The 14679-nt window shown below is 36.7% G+C and overlaps 1 protein-coding gene across 1 annotated transcript; it reads right to left on the bottom strand.

Moving 5' to 3' along the window:
* Positions 1 to 7276: 7276 nt before the first annotated feature.
* Positions 7277 to 14275, bottom strand: LOC127872114 (uncharacterized). Its single transcript, XM_052415443.1, has 5 exons — positions 14134 to 14275; positions 13335 to 13457; positions 10955 to 11089; positions 7771 to 7905; positions 7277 to 7649 (listed from the first exon to the last, which is right to left on the bottom strand). The coding sequence occupies exons 1-5, from the start codon at positions 14204 to 14206 to the stop codon at positions 7507 to 7509; spliced, it is 609 nt and encodes a 202-aa protein (XP_052271403.1). The 5' UTR covers positions 14207 to 14275; the 3' UTR covers positions 7277 to 7506.
* Between the last annotated feature and the right edge of the window lie 404 nt (positions 14276 to 14679).

Genomic DNA, 14679 nt, shown 5'->3' with positions numbered 1-14679 from the left:
AAAATAGTGGTTTCCTATTCATTGAAAATCTCATAATTGTTCAAATAAAAAAAGATTTATTCTATATTTACAACAAGATGCAATAATCTTTCCAAAACAACACAATTGGCATTTCATGTAAAAGCTATTCACACTAGATGAAGAATTAAACTGGTATTTATGATAAACAATACCATAATAAAGAAGCACAGACAGTTCTCACTATTCCATTCATAGCAATTCATATTGAATTCAACAACAACTAGAAATGGCGCGGCAGAGGCCGACGCGTATCCCCACGCCGCATGTTTGACCCAGGGGGCACCCCAGGGTTGGTAATGGGGCCATGCATAGTTGAGATTGACCGTATTGTCATTAGAGATATTCAGTATAATTTGGAAGTGAATCGGTGTAGAAATGAAGAAGTGAATGTCTTCGTTTGAACATCACATATCTTTTATATTGCGTAAATCGATTCTGCTTAGAATGGCCTTTAAGAAAAGATATGGTTATGGGGGTCTCTATGTGCAAAATGTTGCATTTATTTTCGCTTAAAGTTGTCACTTTTACATTGAATTATAAAGGGAAACTATTTAGTATATTATGACCTCCAAGCAAAACAATAGGCATTATGTAGACGGGTAAGTTTTTTACCCTATCACCGCTTTTTTATGGAGGATTCCAGAGATAGTCGATGTATCACGGTTGATACCGGAGATTTTGATTTTGATGTTTAGAGGGATCTCCCGGCAATAGTAATTTACGCTGCAATTTGCGCTGGAATTAGGTTTTTTAGTACTGGTTCCCATTTTCGCATTGTAAACTATTTATAATGGCGGTGTATTCAAAACCGAAGACTAATTCTAAATCAGAGACGCACTAGCAATCGACTTAAGAAGTAATATAGATCCACAAAGATATTAACAGCTTGTTAAATTCAGTAGCAACATAGCCAAATGCACATAGTTAAACAAAGAACGCCGTTGGATTAAGCATTAATACAAATTCCAAAAGTTTAACTGCAGTTGTCAATAACACACACGAAGTAAAGATATATGTGAAGTAATTATAAACTTATCAATATGTGACAATATGACGAAGTGTTTGCAAATGTAACTAGGCAAAATGCAACTACCACGTATCAAAAAGCATGTGCTAGTAGTTAAAATGAGACTGTCATTTAACATCATGCATGGACTGGCGGATATTCCCTTCCATAATTAAATGCATATTTCAACGATTTGAAAACCCGAAAATTAAAACGCGTTGCAAACGGTTTTATCCTGCGTCTGTTGCAAACATTGACCTAATGAAGCAGGGTCGAATAATCAAGTTGATATTCGGCAGTAACTCACGTAGCAGCGATCTATTGTAAATACGTATTCCTACGTGCCTATTAACAAGCTCGAATATTTGACCTTTGAAATTTATTGAGACGCATCATAAATATTATCGTTTTATTACATGATCAAATTTTTTCTTTTTATATATATATTACCGAACCAGCTCTCCGTATAAGTATTTTCATTTACTTGATTTCGCAATTTAAAACGTTCCTAGTGTTACGTCATTTCTCTGACGAAACATACTACCTGTAGTTTAAGCATGACTTTTTGGATTTTATCATTTTAGGGACCATTTTGATGTGGTGTTTTTTTTACAGATATATACATTTTTTAAAGCATCGAAGGCTCCATTACGTATTTCGGGTTGTTTGTTTGTCCTGCATAATTGTTTACTTCGAAAGCCTTTTTTTAGGAAAAAAAATAACTCGCTCCTACAGGATTACGATTTCGTAAATCGTGTTTTGAGGCAGACTCAGAGTCAGAGAGTGGTTTACAAAGCGTTCGATACAAACGTTATAAAACGTGTGGTTTAAAATACCTTTCGATAAAGGGATGGAAAAACACAAAATGGATTTCAATTAAAGTGGCCTTTTCACAGATTTTGGCATATTTTGAAGTTTTTCATTAAATGCTTTATGTTGATAAATGTAAACATTTGATCTTAAAAGCTCCAGTAAAAAATCAAGAATAAAATTAGAAAAAAGGAAAAAAAAGTAGCCGGTACCAGGGCTTGAACCAGTTACCCCCGGAGTCCTGGAGTTAGTCTGAAGTAAAAACACATAAGCCCTCTCGGCTATTCCGCCGAATATACACAGCTTAAGTATTGTATACCTTATATAAGCAATCTTCGTAATTTCGTAAATTTAAACGACAACAGAACTCTCCAAATTATTCAATCGTTTTGCGTTGCAACGCTTTTTAATTTTTAGGTTTTCAAATCGTCAAAATATACATATAATGGCTATATAGGACTTTGGTAAATGTTCAGTAATACTGTATCCTGACAAATATCATAACTAAAACGAAAATTTGCGAATCTGAAACAACTTTTTTCAATTTTGTCAATTTACCAAACCGTGAAAAGATCCCTTTAGGGGATGGATGGACAGAAAATGCAGTGCATATCATTGTTACTTTATTGTCGTAAGCATCGGATTAAAGTTGTCACTGAGGTAAATAAAATTGATTTTTTGTTTTGCTGTAGCTTTTCTTTTAATGTCTACCAAGAAAAGTATCATATTTTCGATTCGTTTTTTATTTCTTCTCATATTTTCAATAGCAAAGTATTAAAAGGAACAGTTAAATGTGAAACTATTTTTTACGTGAGACAATCGGTAGTTATTCGGTCGTCAGGAATGCTGTGTACATGTAGTAGGCCCGACTAAAAATAATTATTTTATGTCAATTAATCATGTGTCTGTGATAAACTGTGTTAACGGCATAAGTTTACGTGAATAGGATAAATCAAATACATGGTTGGTGCTGAGAAAGAGAAAGATTATTCGGTTCGGCCCGAAAAAGAAAAATAGGACTCGCTAAAGCTCGCCATATTTTCTTGTTCTAAGCCTCACCGGATAAACTTTCTCCATCTCGGCACCAACCATGCATTCTCTTTATGTATAACCACGGAACTTCGAAGTGTGCAAGAAAGGTGTTTACATGCGTCTTAAGGTGGGTTCCCACTTCCGATCCGATCAACTCGATCATCCCGATCACCGCAATTTCCCGACCAAACCCGACCACGCTCGACTAAAAAGGGTATACACGACTTCTTCTCGACCTCTTGTCGATAAAACACGACCCCCACACGACTCATTCACGACGTCCACTCAACCATCTTTCCGATTTCCGCTCGATCATCTCGACCTATACACGAGCCCTATACGAACTCAGCTCGACCAAATGGACCTCAGCTCGATAGCCACCAGATCTTCACACGACCAGATCGTGATGGTCGTACTACAGTCTTACAAAGCGATCTAAAATAACTTGGGTAGAGGTCAAGCGGATCGGGTAAATACATATGGTCGAATAGCAATCGGGAAGTGATCGTGTACGGTCGAGTAGCCTGCGGGTATCAGTCTAGTAAATATGTACATCAAATCGAATAGAGGTCGAGTCGATCGTGTTGCGATCTAAAATAACTCGGGAAGAGGTCGAGCGGATCGGATACGTATCGTGTAAAAGATGTCAATCCGATCGCCACACGATGGCTTCACGATCAAGTCGATCTTCTACTTGACTTATACACGACCACTTCCCGAGCGCTTCTCGATCAATTTTCTACTCGACCGCTACTCGATATTTTTGACATGTCAAAAAATATCGGGTAGGAAGCCCGACCAATGCCGACCTAACCGACCGCCCCCGACCACTTATGCCGACCGAACCAGACCAGTACCCGACGGCTTGGTCGGGCTTGATCGAGATGATCTGATTGGCAGTGGGAACCCAGCTTCACTGACAGTCTGAATTGTTAAAACAATATATCTTGTTGACATGTATGCAATGCACCCGCAACCTTTCCCTCGCACCGAAAACAAATATGTCAAGAAATGCGAAATGTGTTCCACAAAGATTTGAAAGAAGTTTTGTTTTCCCCCGTATTGTTGATTTACAATTAATAATTGTCTATCCCTCCGTGGTAGAAAAATTTCCTTTCTTCTTCCGCCTTAAAATCACTTAAGCAATCACATCTATGCTTTTAGTTGTCATTTATTGAATCCTTGGTGTGTCTGACACATTTTCGATTTTTGCAAAGGTAAGTTTTACTTTGTACGATACAAATGAAATCAGTTGTATTTTTTGTCGCTAAAGCCGAATCGTATAAGGTTTCACACATGTTCATTATGCTTAGTCTTAGAAGAGTTATCACTATAAAATTAAAAGAAGCCGTCTTATTACATTTCGTCAATTATTTGTATATTGATACCTTTTAGCGAAGAATCTGGATAAATTAACGACACATATAAGTCGTAATGAAATATTTAGTTTAACATGTTTGGTAAAAATTTCTTGCGAATCTATATAGAATTCGGCTACACTTTCGAAGACGTCATAGCTTTTATAACGCTTCATGCTAGAAATCGTATCTTTCCGTTATCTGCACGTAAAAACACGATTCAGAGTTTCAAAAGAAGGCGACCTATACATGTTATTAGAGACATAAAAATAAAATGAACTGCTATGCGTAGTGTTTGATGATTGTCTAAATTGGTTGTTAAAATGACACATGTTGATATCATTACTAATTGAAACAAGAGCTGTCTCCATCAGAAGACATATTCCCCGAAAAACGCTTTTTCGAAACCTGGCAGATTTCCAAACCTAAACGCGGACCCTAAGTTCTAGGTCAAGGCCAAAGGGGTCAAAATTTGTGTGCGTATGGAAAGGCCATGTCCATATACACATGCAAACCCTAATATGAAGGTTACATCTGAAGCGACATAGAAGTTATGAGCATTTTTTTGCAGCGGAAACACAATGTTTTGATGTTAAGGGCCGTTACTCAGAAGTGCCTGTGTAAATTTGGCTGATTATCGATCTTAACCTAGATTTTATTACCTTTCACATTTTTATGAAGTTTGGTGAAGATCCGATGACAATTGCTGGAGTAATTAAGCGGAAACGAGAAAAAAATCAATTTTTCTATGATACAAGGGCCGCTACTCAATAGTGTCTTTGTCAATTTGGCTGATCCTCGAACTTGACCTAGATTTCATGATCTTACACATTATCAATTTTTCTATGATACAAGGGCCGCTACTCAATAGTGTCTTTGTCAATTTGGTTGATCATGGAACTTGACCTAGATCTCATGATCTTACACATTCTCATGAAGTGTGGGGAAGATCCTATGACATTCTCTCGAGTTATTGAGCGGAAACGAGAAAAAAAACGCAATTTTTCTATAATTCAAGGGCCGTAACTAAGGAGTGTCTGGGTAAATTTTGCCGATTATCAAACTTGACCTAGATGTTATTGCCTTACACATTTTTATGAAGTGTGGCGAAGATCCTATAACAATTGCTCGATTTATTGAGCGAAAACGAGAAAAAAATAATTTTATGATGATTCAAGGGCCGTAACTCAAGAGTGTCTGGGACAATTTGGCTGATTTTTAATCTTTGGCCTAGATGTTATTGCCTTACACATTTTTATGAAGTTTGCTGAAGATTCGATGTCACTTGCTGGAGTTATTGAGCGGAAGCGAGGAAAAACGCAATTTTTCTATGATTCAAGGGCCTTAACTCAGGAGTGTCTGGGTGAATTTAGCCGATTATTAAACTTGAAAGATGCTATTTGCTTACACATTTTCATGAAGTGTGGCGAAGATCCTATGATAATTGCTCGAGTTATTGTACGAAAACGAGAAAAAAACAATGTTACGATGATTCAAGGGCCCTAATTCAAGAGTGTTTTAATCAATTTGGCTGATTATCAAACTTGACCTAGATGGTATTGCCTTACACATTTTTATGAAGTTTGGTGAAGATCCGATGACAATTGCTGGAGTTATCGAGCGGAAACGAGAAAAAAACTCAATTTTTCGAAGATTCAAGGACCGTAACTCAGGAGTGTCTTCGTCAATTTGGCTGAGTATAGAACTTGACCTAGATCGTATAACCTTACACATTTTCATGAAATGTGGCGAAGATACGATGACATTTGCTCGAGTTATTGAGCGGAAACGAGAAAAACACACCATTTTTTGATGATTCAAGGGCCGTAACTCAGAAGTATCTGGGTCAATTTTGCCGATTATCGAACTTGATCTAGATGTTATTGCCTTACACATGTTCATGAAGTTTGATGAAGATCTGAAGACAATTGCTCGAGCAATTGAGCGGAAACGAGAAAAAACAACAATTTAACGAAAATTCAAGGGCCGTAACTCAAGAGTGTCTGGGTCACTTTGGCCGGTAATCGAACTTGACCCAGATGTTATTGTCTTACACATTTTCATGAAGTAACTAATACGGACGAAAAGACTAACTAACTGACTGACTAACTGACTAACTAACGGACGGTGCGATTTTGATAAAAAGTTTAACATGTGTGTTTGTGTTTCTCCAAAAATTGTTAGAAAGACATGATGTCAGCAGCGGTTTATGTAATACTGTATATACCGAAAAGGTGGCTACGCTTGCTCTATTCTGTGCATATAATTCCAAATTAACAGAATTTATAAGACGATAGTATACATCACATAACAGTACACATATGATTGTCGAAGTTTATATCGTTTTTGTCATTTCTTTGATTTCTTAGCTTTACTATTGGATTTCATTACATTTAGGGTGCATGTTGGTGCCCTATTAGATTTCCTTTTATACAAAATTTATTGCCTTTTGGGGAACTTTATTTACTTGAAGGAGTACCCAAAACGTCGCATCATATTATTAACCGATGCGTTAATGGCGTTCACGATACAATGTGAATTGCTTCGAATGTAGAAAAAATATTTAAGGCAATTCATTAGTGATTCCGGACAAAAGCAGAACAAACAATGACAACACACAATTACAACAAGTACGATATCAATAACATTCAAACTTATCTCTTCTTAAGGCATCACCCGATGGCATCAATTGTATTATTTAAACCGTTGTGCTCAATGCGCAGTATTAAATCGGTTATTTGTTTATACCGTTGATGCACAAACAGATATACGAGAAAACAAACACACATAATGACGAATACCATCTTCTTCTCAAACGTTAACGGTTCTATCCCAAATATTCGCAGCAAAAATGAGCAAATATATTTCAAAGAGAGAAATCATGTACGAGTGGTTGCACTATGATATTATGTATTAAAATGACATTAAAAGTAGCATGTATTCACATTAATCTTACGCTGAAATCAGTTCCTCAGACAAGTAAGCTTCCTCTATTTATTTAAATTTTGAATGTTCACAATATCAGAAAAACATAACAAAAATAAAACAGTACATTATAAATAGTATTTATTTGAGGAATGTGGTAAACTGCATATGAATCTGTGACAATAAACGTAAGTTTCGGTACCATGTGTCGGTTTCATACAACGTAAACCAAGTTATGTAGATATGTCAACGTAATATTAAAATGAAAATGTACTTATAGGTCCCAGCAAGAAAAAACTCTGCATTAAAGTCCGAATCGTAACATGATGTAAACTACTTTGTTCGGTGGTACAACTATTGTTTACACTTGTTGGCATCACACACTCTGCAATCTGTGATTCCGTCGGTGCCAATCACGTATGTTGGCCTACGACAATTAGCAGGAATGTTGCTGTCACCGGGGCACTGAATCTGGGGGCACACTTGTGACGTGGGGCCTGATTAGAAAACGGAATGGCCATAATAGTGTTTAATAATATTATTATTTATGTTCATGTTAGCATTTCAGGAATTATAATTCAAATCATGGCATTATACACCTGCTATCACCAAGCTTACCACAAACGCTGCTGTCGCACACGCGGCATCGTGTTATCCCATCGGTCCCGATTTCAAAATTAGGTCGTCTGCAATCACGAGGTATGTCCCGGTTTTTTGGACACTTGACTTTTGGACAGACGGACGTTTGGTTACCTTTAAGAAGTAAAATATGAAGATATACTGAACCACGCGTTTTAAACAGCGAAAGGGTTCTACAAAAAGAAATACGCCCTGAAAGTTTAAGGACCAACCAGGATGCTACATAGAGAATAACAGGTTACTGAACCATCGTTTTGTAATATATCAGGCGAGGCTTAGAATAATATAACGGCGAGACTTGCCGAGCTGTTATTTTATTTGTGCCGAGCCTGATATATTACAAAACGATGGGACAGTAACCTATTTTTCTGTTTATCATACCACATTTTCCTAAAAATCTGCAAAACAATCAATCTTTTTCTATATTTAAAATGTACGCTGATTTTGCTGATCCGGCTTTTACACGTTGACATACTATAGCAACGGCGTTCGAAAAGACGACACGAATAATCGCTTATTTTAAACATCATAAATTATAGAGAAAAAAAGTTTGCACTATGAATGGGAAGAATAGACCCGCTTAAATTATAAACGTCTTGAATTGGATATCAGGAATGGACTGCAGCGACAAATTTATTCGAAGAACACATTTTACCGAATAGTTTGGAGACGCAATTTTGTGGATGTGTATTGAAATTGACATTTAATGATGACAATATTGACATAAGCGTGTTAACTCGTTTGTTTTTATTGTTTAGGATAAGCATACAGTTATCATGTGTCTTTACTTTCTGTGCAACACTTTCGAATGCAATGACTATATCGATATTAAAGATTATTGTCCCATTATTGACGTCATTTAACGTTTGTAGCGCGGGCTGTGGTAAATTTTAAACAAGAGCACCGCATAACGGGTGCCACGCTCGGCTGCGGGTGCATTATTGAATAAATGAAAGCTTGTCAGAATTATTTTTTTAGAGGTCACAGTGACCTTGACCTTTGACCTTGTGACCCAAATGGGTGTGGCATGTAGAACTAATCAATGTGCAGCTACATATGAAGTTTCAAAGTTGTAGGTTGAAGCACTTTGATTTTAGAGCCAATGTTCAAAACCCTTACAAAATGTAAAGGTTTTAGCACAAAGCGGACGACACGACACGACGAGCTGGCTATGACAATACCTCGGGTTTCTCCGAAAACAGGGGAACTAAAAATAAACGAATTTGTGATTTATGACTTTAAACTAGAATAAAATGTGTACGTTCTTGGTATCAAATTGTTTGTTTTGTTGAACCTGGTTCATGGTGATAGAAATAGTAGACTAAATTGCAAATCCCACGTAACTCCAAACATTGACTGATATAAGAACTTCCTGTTGACCATGATATAAAAATATATCAGGCAACGTTATATCAGGCAGATATCAATGCGGTGGCATGATGAATACTGTATACAGACATAAAGTGATTCGGACAAAATGTTGCTATACAGCGCGTATTCTGTATTGATCATTATTGGATCCGCGTTCTGAGAAAAACTGGGCTTAATGCATGTGCGTAAAATGTCGTCCCTGATTAGCCTGTGCAGTCCGCAAAGGCTAATCAGGGACGACACTTTCTGCTTTAATGGTATTTTTAGTTTCAAGGAAGTCCCTCCTTACCAATAATCAAGTTAAGGCGGTAAGTGTCGTCCCTGATTAACCTGTGCGGTCTACACAGGCTAATCTGGGATGACACTTAACGCACATGCATTAAGCCCAGTTTTCTCAGAACAAGACTCATTGAATTGGCATTAAAGGAAACGGACTTAAAACAGTTGTGCACGTAATCGAGATGGCCAAACCGCCTTTTAGACTACTTTATACAGATTCCAAATGTTCGTAGTATCCGGCTTTCGCTCATCGGAAATAAGAAAAAGGAAGTATCCTTATTAACGTAACTTGTTTTATCCCAGTAACAAAGCAGATGGGAATATGCTGGCTTAACTATAAACTTTCGTTCTTCCGCCTGTCGTTTTGGCGCAAACTAAAGGTAGTAGTCAATTTAAACGAGCAACGTGAATATGCGTTATGTATTGTTCCAAATGATACATGCGAAAGTGTATTTTAATAAATACTAGTTGGCGAATGAACCTAATATCACTAAAGCTAGGCTTAATGTGCTCACTCCCTCTTGGTGTCATTCGCTTTATTTTGAAACGATTTTGTTACCCATTAGTTGGATACTCTAGTGAGTGAGTGTAAATATTCTTATACATAGAAACACAATTTGTGGGTCTTTGAATCGTATTGTCCGTTTTGGACGACTTTGGCTCCAACCCGCTAGTTAATGCACTTCTTACGTGACACATTCCTTTCAAGATGAAAACTCGAGAACATTGCAGGTTATCTATTTCAAGGGAGTACCCAATGTTGGTTTATTTATGGCTATTCGTTTTCAATATGAACGTCTCACTGGCCTTTTTGACATGTTGTGAAATAAACGTGGCAATATTCAGCAATTAAATCCTAACAATTCGATATAACATGGACTTTTATTGTAATACAGCTGTAAATTAAAATACTGAAAGTCTGTCAATCCATGAAGAAGTGTTATAACTCCGGCGATTGGAATATAATTCCAGACTATAAACCCATAGCATAATTTATAACGCTTTAAAGTTAAAAAAAACAACAAATTATTTAACAGGTCATTAAGAAACACAAATTGCATGTACGGAAATTCTGATTCTACATAAACGTCCCTTTGACATGTTAAAAAGGTAAATTAAATGACGTCACACATATGTTCACATACAACAAATGTTACTATTCTTTGTGGCCTTTGCTTTAGAGGATTAGATCACCAACATAGTTATTAAACTACTTATAAATATAAGTTGCTGCATGGCATTATGCAATTATCATCTACGAGTAAATATTCAAGCCTTCGTCACAAATCAGAATTGAAACATAGACAAGCTTACTGTTTGTTACAGAATAATGAGCGGTTCTAAAGTTGTTAGTCGTCTAATAAATTGTATGTGAATTTTAATATACTATAGCATTTTGTTCTACTTTAAGCTTAGTAAAGCGAAGTTCTGATATGTTACTTTTAATGGTGTAAAGTTTTCATGAGGGCAAACTATATCATAAGAAGAAATAAATCTGGTATTAAAATCGTACCGCAGATGCTGCTGTCGCACACGCGACAGCTTGTTATTCCATCGGTCCCGATTACGAAATTAGGTCGTCTGCAATCACGTGGTATGTTCCCGTCATTGGGACACTCTATTTGTGGGCAGACGGTCGATCGGTTCCCTATGAGCAGAAAATACGAAGAGTTATTGTACCGAGTGCTTTTAAAACATAAGTTTAACCCATATATGCCTAGTTGACTCTGCCATCCTTCTAAATTGGATTAATTTATTTCCAAAATTAGGGATGACTAGTATATTTTTTTTCTATATTTAGAATATTTCTAACAGAAATTCCTGTAAGCGAACAGCGTATCCCCTAATGAGACGCCGCATCATGCGGCGTCTCATCTGGGCCTACGCTGTTTGCCAAGGCCTTTTTTTCTAGACGACAGGCATAAATGGGTTAAACGGAAATGGTTCTAAATAAAGCAAACAAACCACTTAGGTACGGCATGGACTAGCCAGGAAGACACACAAAGGCCATACAGAAAATAATATGCATATATCTGATCTTAAAACGCTTATTATGCATTTGTTCGGAAAGATCATCACTGAATTGGTAGACAAACAAGTCATTTTTTAGTGAACTAGAATAACTACTTTCAAACAGTTGCGTAATCGCAAAAACCATGCCGCTATTAAGGCCACTTTATGCAGAATCCAAAGTTGTCGAAGTAGCACAACCCTTTACCGCAGAGATACGTGTTTTTACGCATTTGTTGTCCCTTGTACAGTTAAATTTAATTTAAGACATTTCTTACTAAGTTCAAAATTCAACGGCTTCATTTCCAACCCTTAGATACTGATGAGTAGCAAAGAGCGTAAAACCTGAACAGAATGCGAGTTACTCACAGGCTGCTCTGGTTTAATGCTGGGTGCACATAGTCATTTTCTGAGTGTGAAAGGGATCAGGGAATGCAATTGATGAGCTGAAAACGTTCAATCGTTTGTCCGTGGGTAAACTTAAGGCAATACGCCACTCTTAACGTACAATATTAATACCTGCATGTTGTTTCTCATAGTTATTTGTTTGCGTAATCTTATTCATTTTATGCATGGTGGAATGATAAAAGAATGAAACTGTTTTGCTTTACCCTCGACATAGTTTCATACTTTCTATCTTAAACTTATTTTGTTACAAAATTAACAAAAAACGTATTTAATATAATTGTAAGTGTTAGTACAATTCCTCATGTTTAATAAATCAAATAATAAAATACATGTACACAAACACCTTTGTTGCTATATACAGTAAAACAAATGGTGGGTCCACAAACCTAGTGAATTCGGGCATCTACAACATCACCATAAAGATGGCGGTTCGGAGACTATGTTACAGAGGACATCTACAACATTACTATAACAAAGGCGTCTCAGAGACCATATAAAAGCGGACATCTACAACATTACTATAAAGATGGCGTCTCAGAGACTATGCAACAGCGGACATCAACAACATTTCTATAAAGATGGCGTCTCAGAGACTATGTAAAAGCGGACATCTACCACAATACTACAAAGATGGCGTCTCAGAGACTATGTAACAGCGGACTTCTACAACATTACTATAAAGATGGCGTCTCAGAGACTATGTAAAAGCGGACATCTACAGCATTACTATAAAGATGGCGTCTCAGAGACTATGTCGGGTGGACATCTACAACATTTCTATAAAGATGACGTCTCAGAGACTATGTAAAAGCGGACATCTACAACATTACTATAAAGATTGTACCACAGAGACTATGAAAAAGCGGATATCTACAACATTACTATAAAGACTGCAACACAGAGACTATGTTAACGCAGAGCATTGAAATAAAATTAGCATTTAGAATGATATAATAAAACAAACACGATGCATACACTAAATCTTGGTCACACTATAGCGGCGTGCGACATGTTTTTTATCATATGAAGCCTTATTCATGACGTCGCAATATGAGACGTATCAAAATTCACGAATAATACAAATTCATCGAAAAAGTGCTCGATATTTAATAAAAATGTGTTGATTTCAGCGTAAGATCGCGTTGTCCTTTCATTTGTGGTCTTATAAAAATATGGTCATGAGTTGTGGATAATTACCATTTATGTTATGCGATCTTACCCTGAGGTCAACACTAATATTTTATATCATACTTATTAAAGTGCTTTCGTTAAGCCCTTAGTCAGCTTAGAATTTCTATAATATGATTATTCTTTTCGTTACATGAGCGGCATATAGCGGCTAAATCATCTGTGTAATGAGCGACATATAACAGCGGCAGCTATTTGTTTCAGCTATGGCACTTACTAAGGTCTTAAACTGTCAACGCCATGTTTTTTATGCCGATCATAATACATAGTCAATAATGCGCATATACCACAAATGCTGGTGTCACAAAGGCGACATCTGATTCGTCCATCTGTACCTATGGTGAACTCGGCCTTTCGGCACTCGTTAGGGATTGTTTGGAAATCTGGACATTCGATTTGTGGACATCCAGCTGCAGGAACAAAATATAAATAAAACCAATGACATGTTTGCAAACTGAGTCTGTAAAACACTAAATGATCAAGTCATTAACACGAGTTGAAACATAATGAAACTTGGTCCTGATATAATATTTATCAAGTACTCTGGATACTAGTAGTTTGCTCAGTTATAATTTTAGACGTAATATGTATGTCATACTTACGTGAATTAACAAAACAAAACAAAAGTTGATAAAAAGTATTTGATTCAGAACGATAAAACATCGAACCACGACAAAATATATTTATCGAAAAACAGTATTTGAACGATATAAATGTTCCCTTAACCCATTTATGCCTAGTGGACTCTCCCATCCTTCTAAATTGGATCAATTTATTTCCAAAATTAGGCATGTCTAGTATATTTGTTTCTATATTTAGAATATTTCTTACAGAAATTCCTTTAAGCACACAGCGCAAACCCTGATGAGACGCCGCATTATATGGCGTCTCATCTGGGTCTACGCTGTTTGCCAATGCCCTTTTTCTAGACGCTAGGCATAAATGGGTTAAATGTATACTTGTTGACGGTGAAACTGTAAATTCCAGAAAAGCGAGACACCGATTTTATAAAAGCGTATACATTTATGATCGTGAATCTATATGGTAAGAACATGAAAACTCACACAAATAACAAAAATCACATACCTTGTCCATAAATTGTATCAACGGCAAACGTAAACAAGCAGAACGCTAACACCGACGACATCTTGGCGTACATATTATTCGATACAAACAAACGGGCTACTTGAGCCGTTTATATCAGCTTTTTACGGTACAGGCAATAAAGGCATGTCGTGTCTGTCACGTGTTTGTTTGGCTATATCAATTTGTCATGTCAGTGGACGATATGTATTGTAAGGTGAAAAGTTCCCTAGTCAAAACAATTGTATAACGCATAGTGGTCTTGTCTTGTTTATTCTAATACTATGCTTTCATAAATATCACATATTTGTAAATAACAGTAGATCATAATGACGATAACATGGTCATATGACGTGCATATATTGTAGATGTCGTATTTGACACACGCACTGGAAATAAGATTCATCAGTCCGCGTCAACATTTTAATTTGGGCAGTGTTGATAAACCTTAGACGCATACTTTATCAATCCCTATGGTGGCTTGCTCTGAACGTGAAACAAAACAGCAAACAAGGTTGTCATTGTGTCACAATCGACATTGGTCATGCG

The sequence above is a fragment of the Dreissena polymorpha genome, chromosome 1, assembly GCF_020536995.1.
Source record: "Dreissena polymorpha isolate Duluth1 chromosome 1, UMN_Dpol_1.0, whole genome shotgun sequence".
In the NCBI taxonomy this organism is placed as follows: Eukaryota; Metazoa; Mollusca; class Bivalvia; order Myida; family Dreissenidae; genus Dreissena; species Dreissena polymorpha.
This window is presented reverse-complemented; position numbering and strand designations above follow the sequence as displayed.

Coding starts and splice junctions, on each gene's coding strand:
- LOC127872114 (XM_052415443.1), bottom strand. CDS start 14,206: ATGTACGCCAAGATGTCGTCGGTGTTAGCGTTCTGCTTGTTTACGTTT. Junction 11,090..13,334: donor TTGTGACACCAGCATTTGTG/GTATATGCGCAT, acceptor TTCTGCTCATAG/GGAACCGATCGACCGTCTGC. Junction 7,906..10,954: donor GTGCGACAGCAGCATCTGCG/GTACGATTTTAA, acceptor TACTTCTTAAAG/GTAACCAAACGTCCGTCTGT.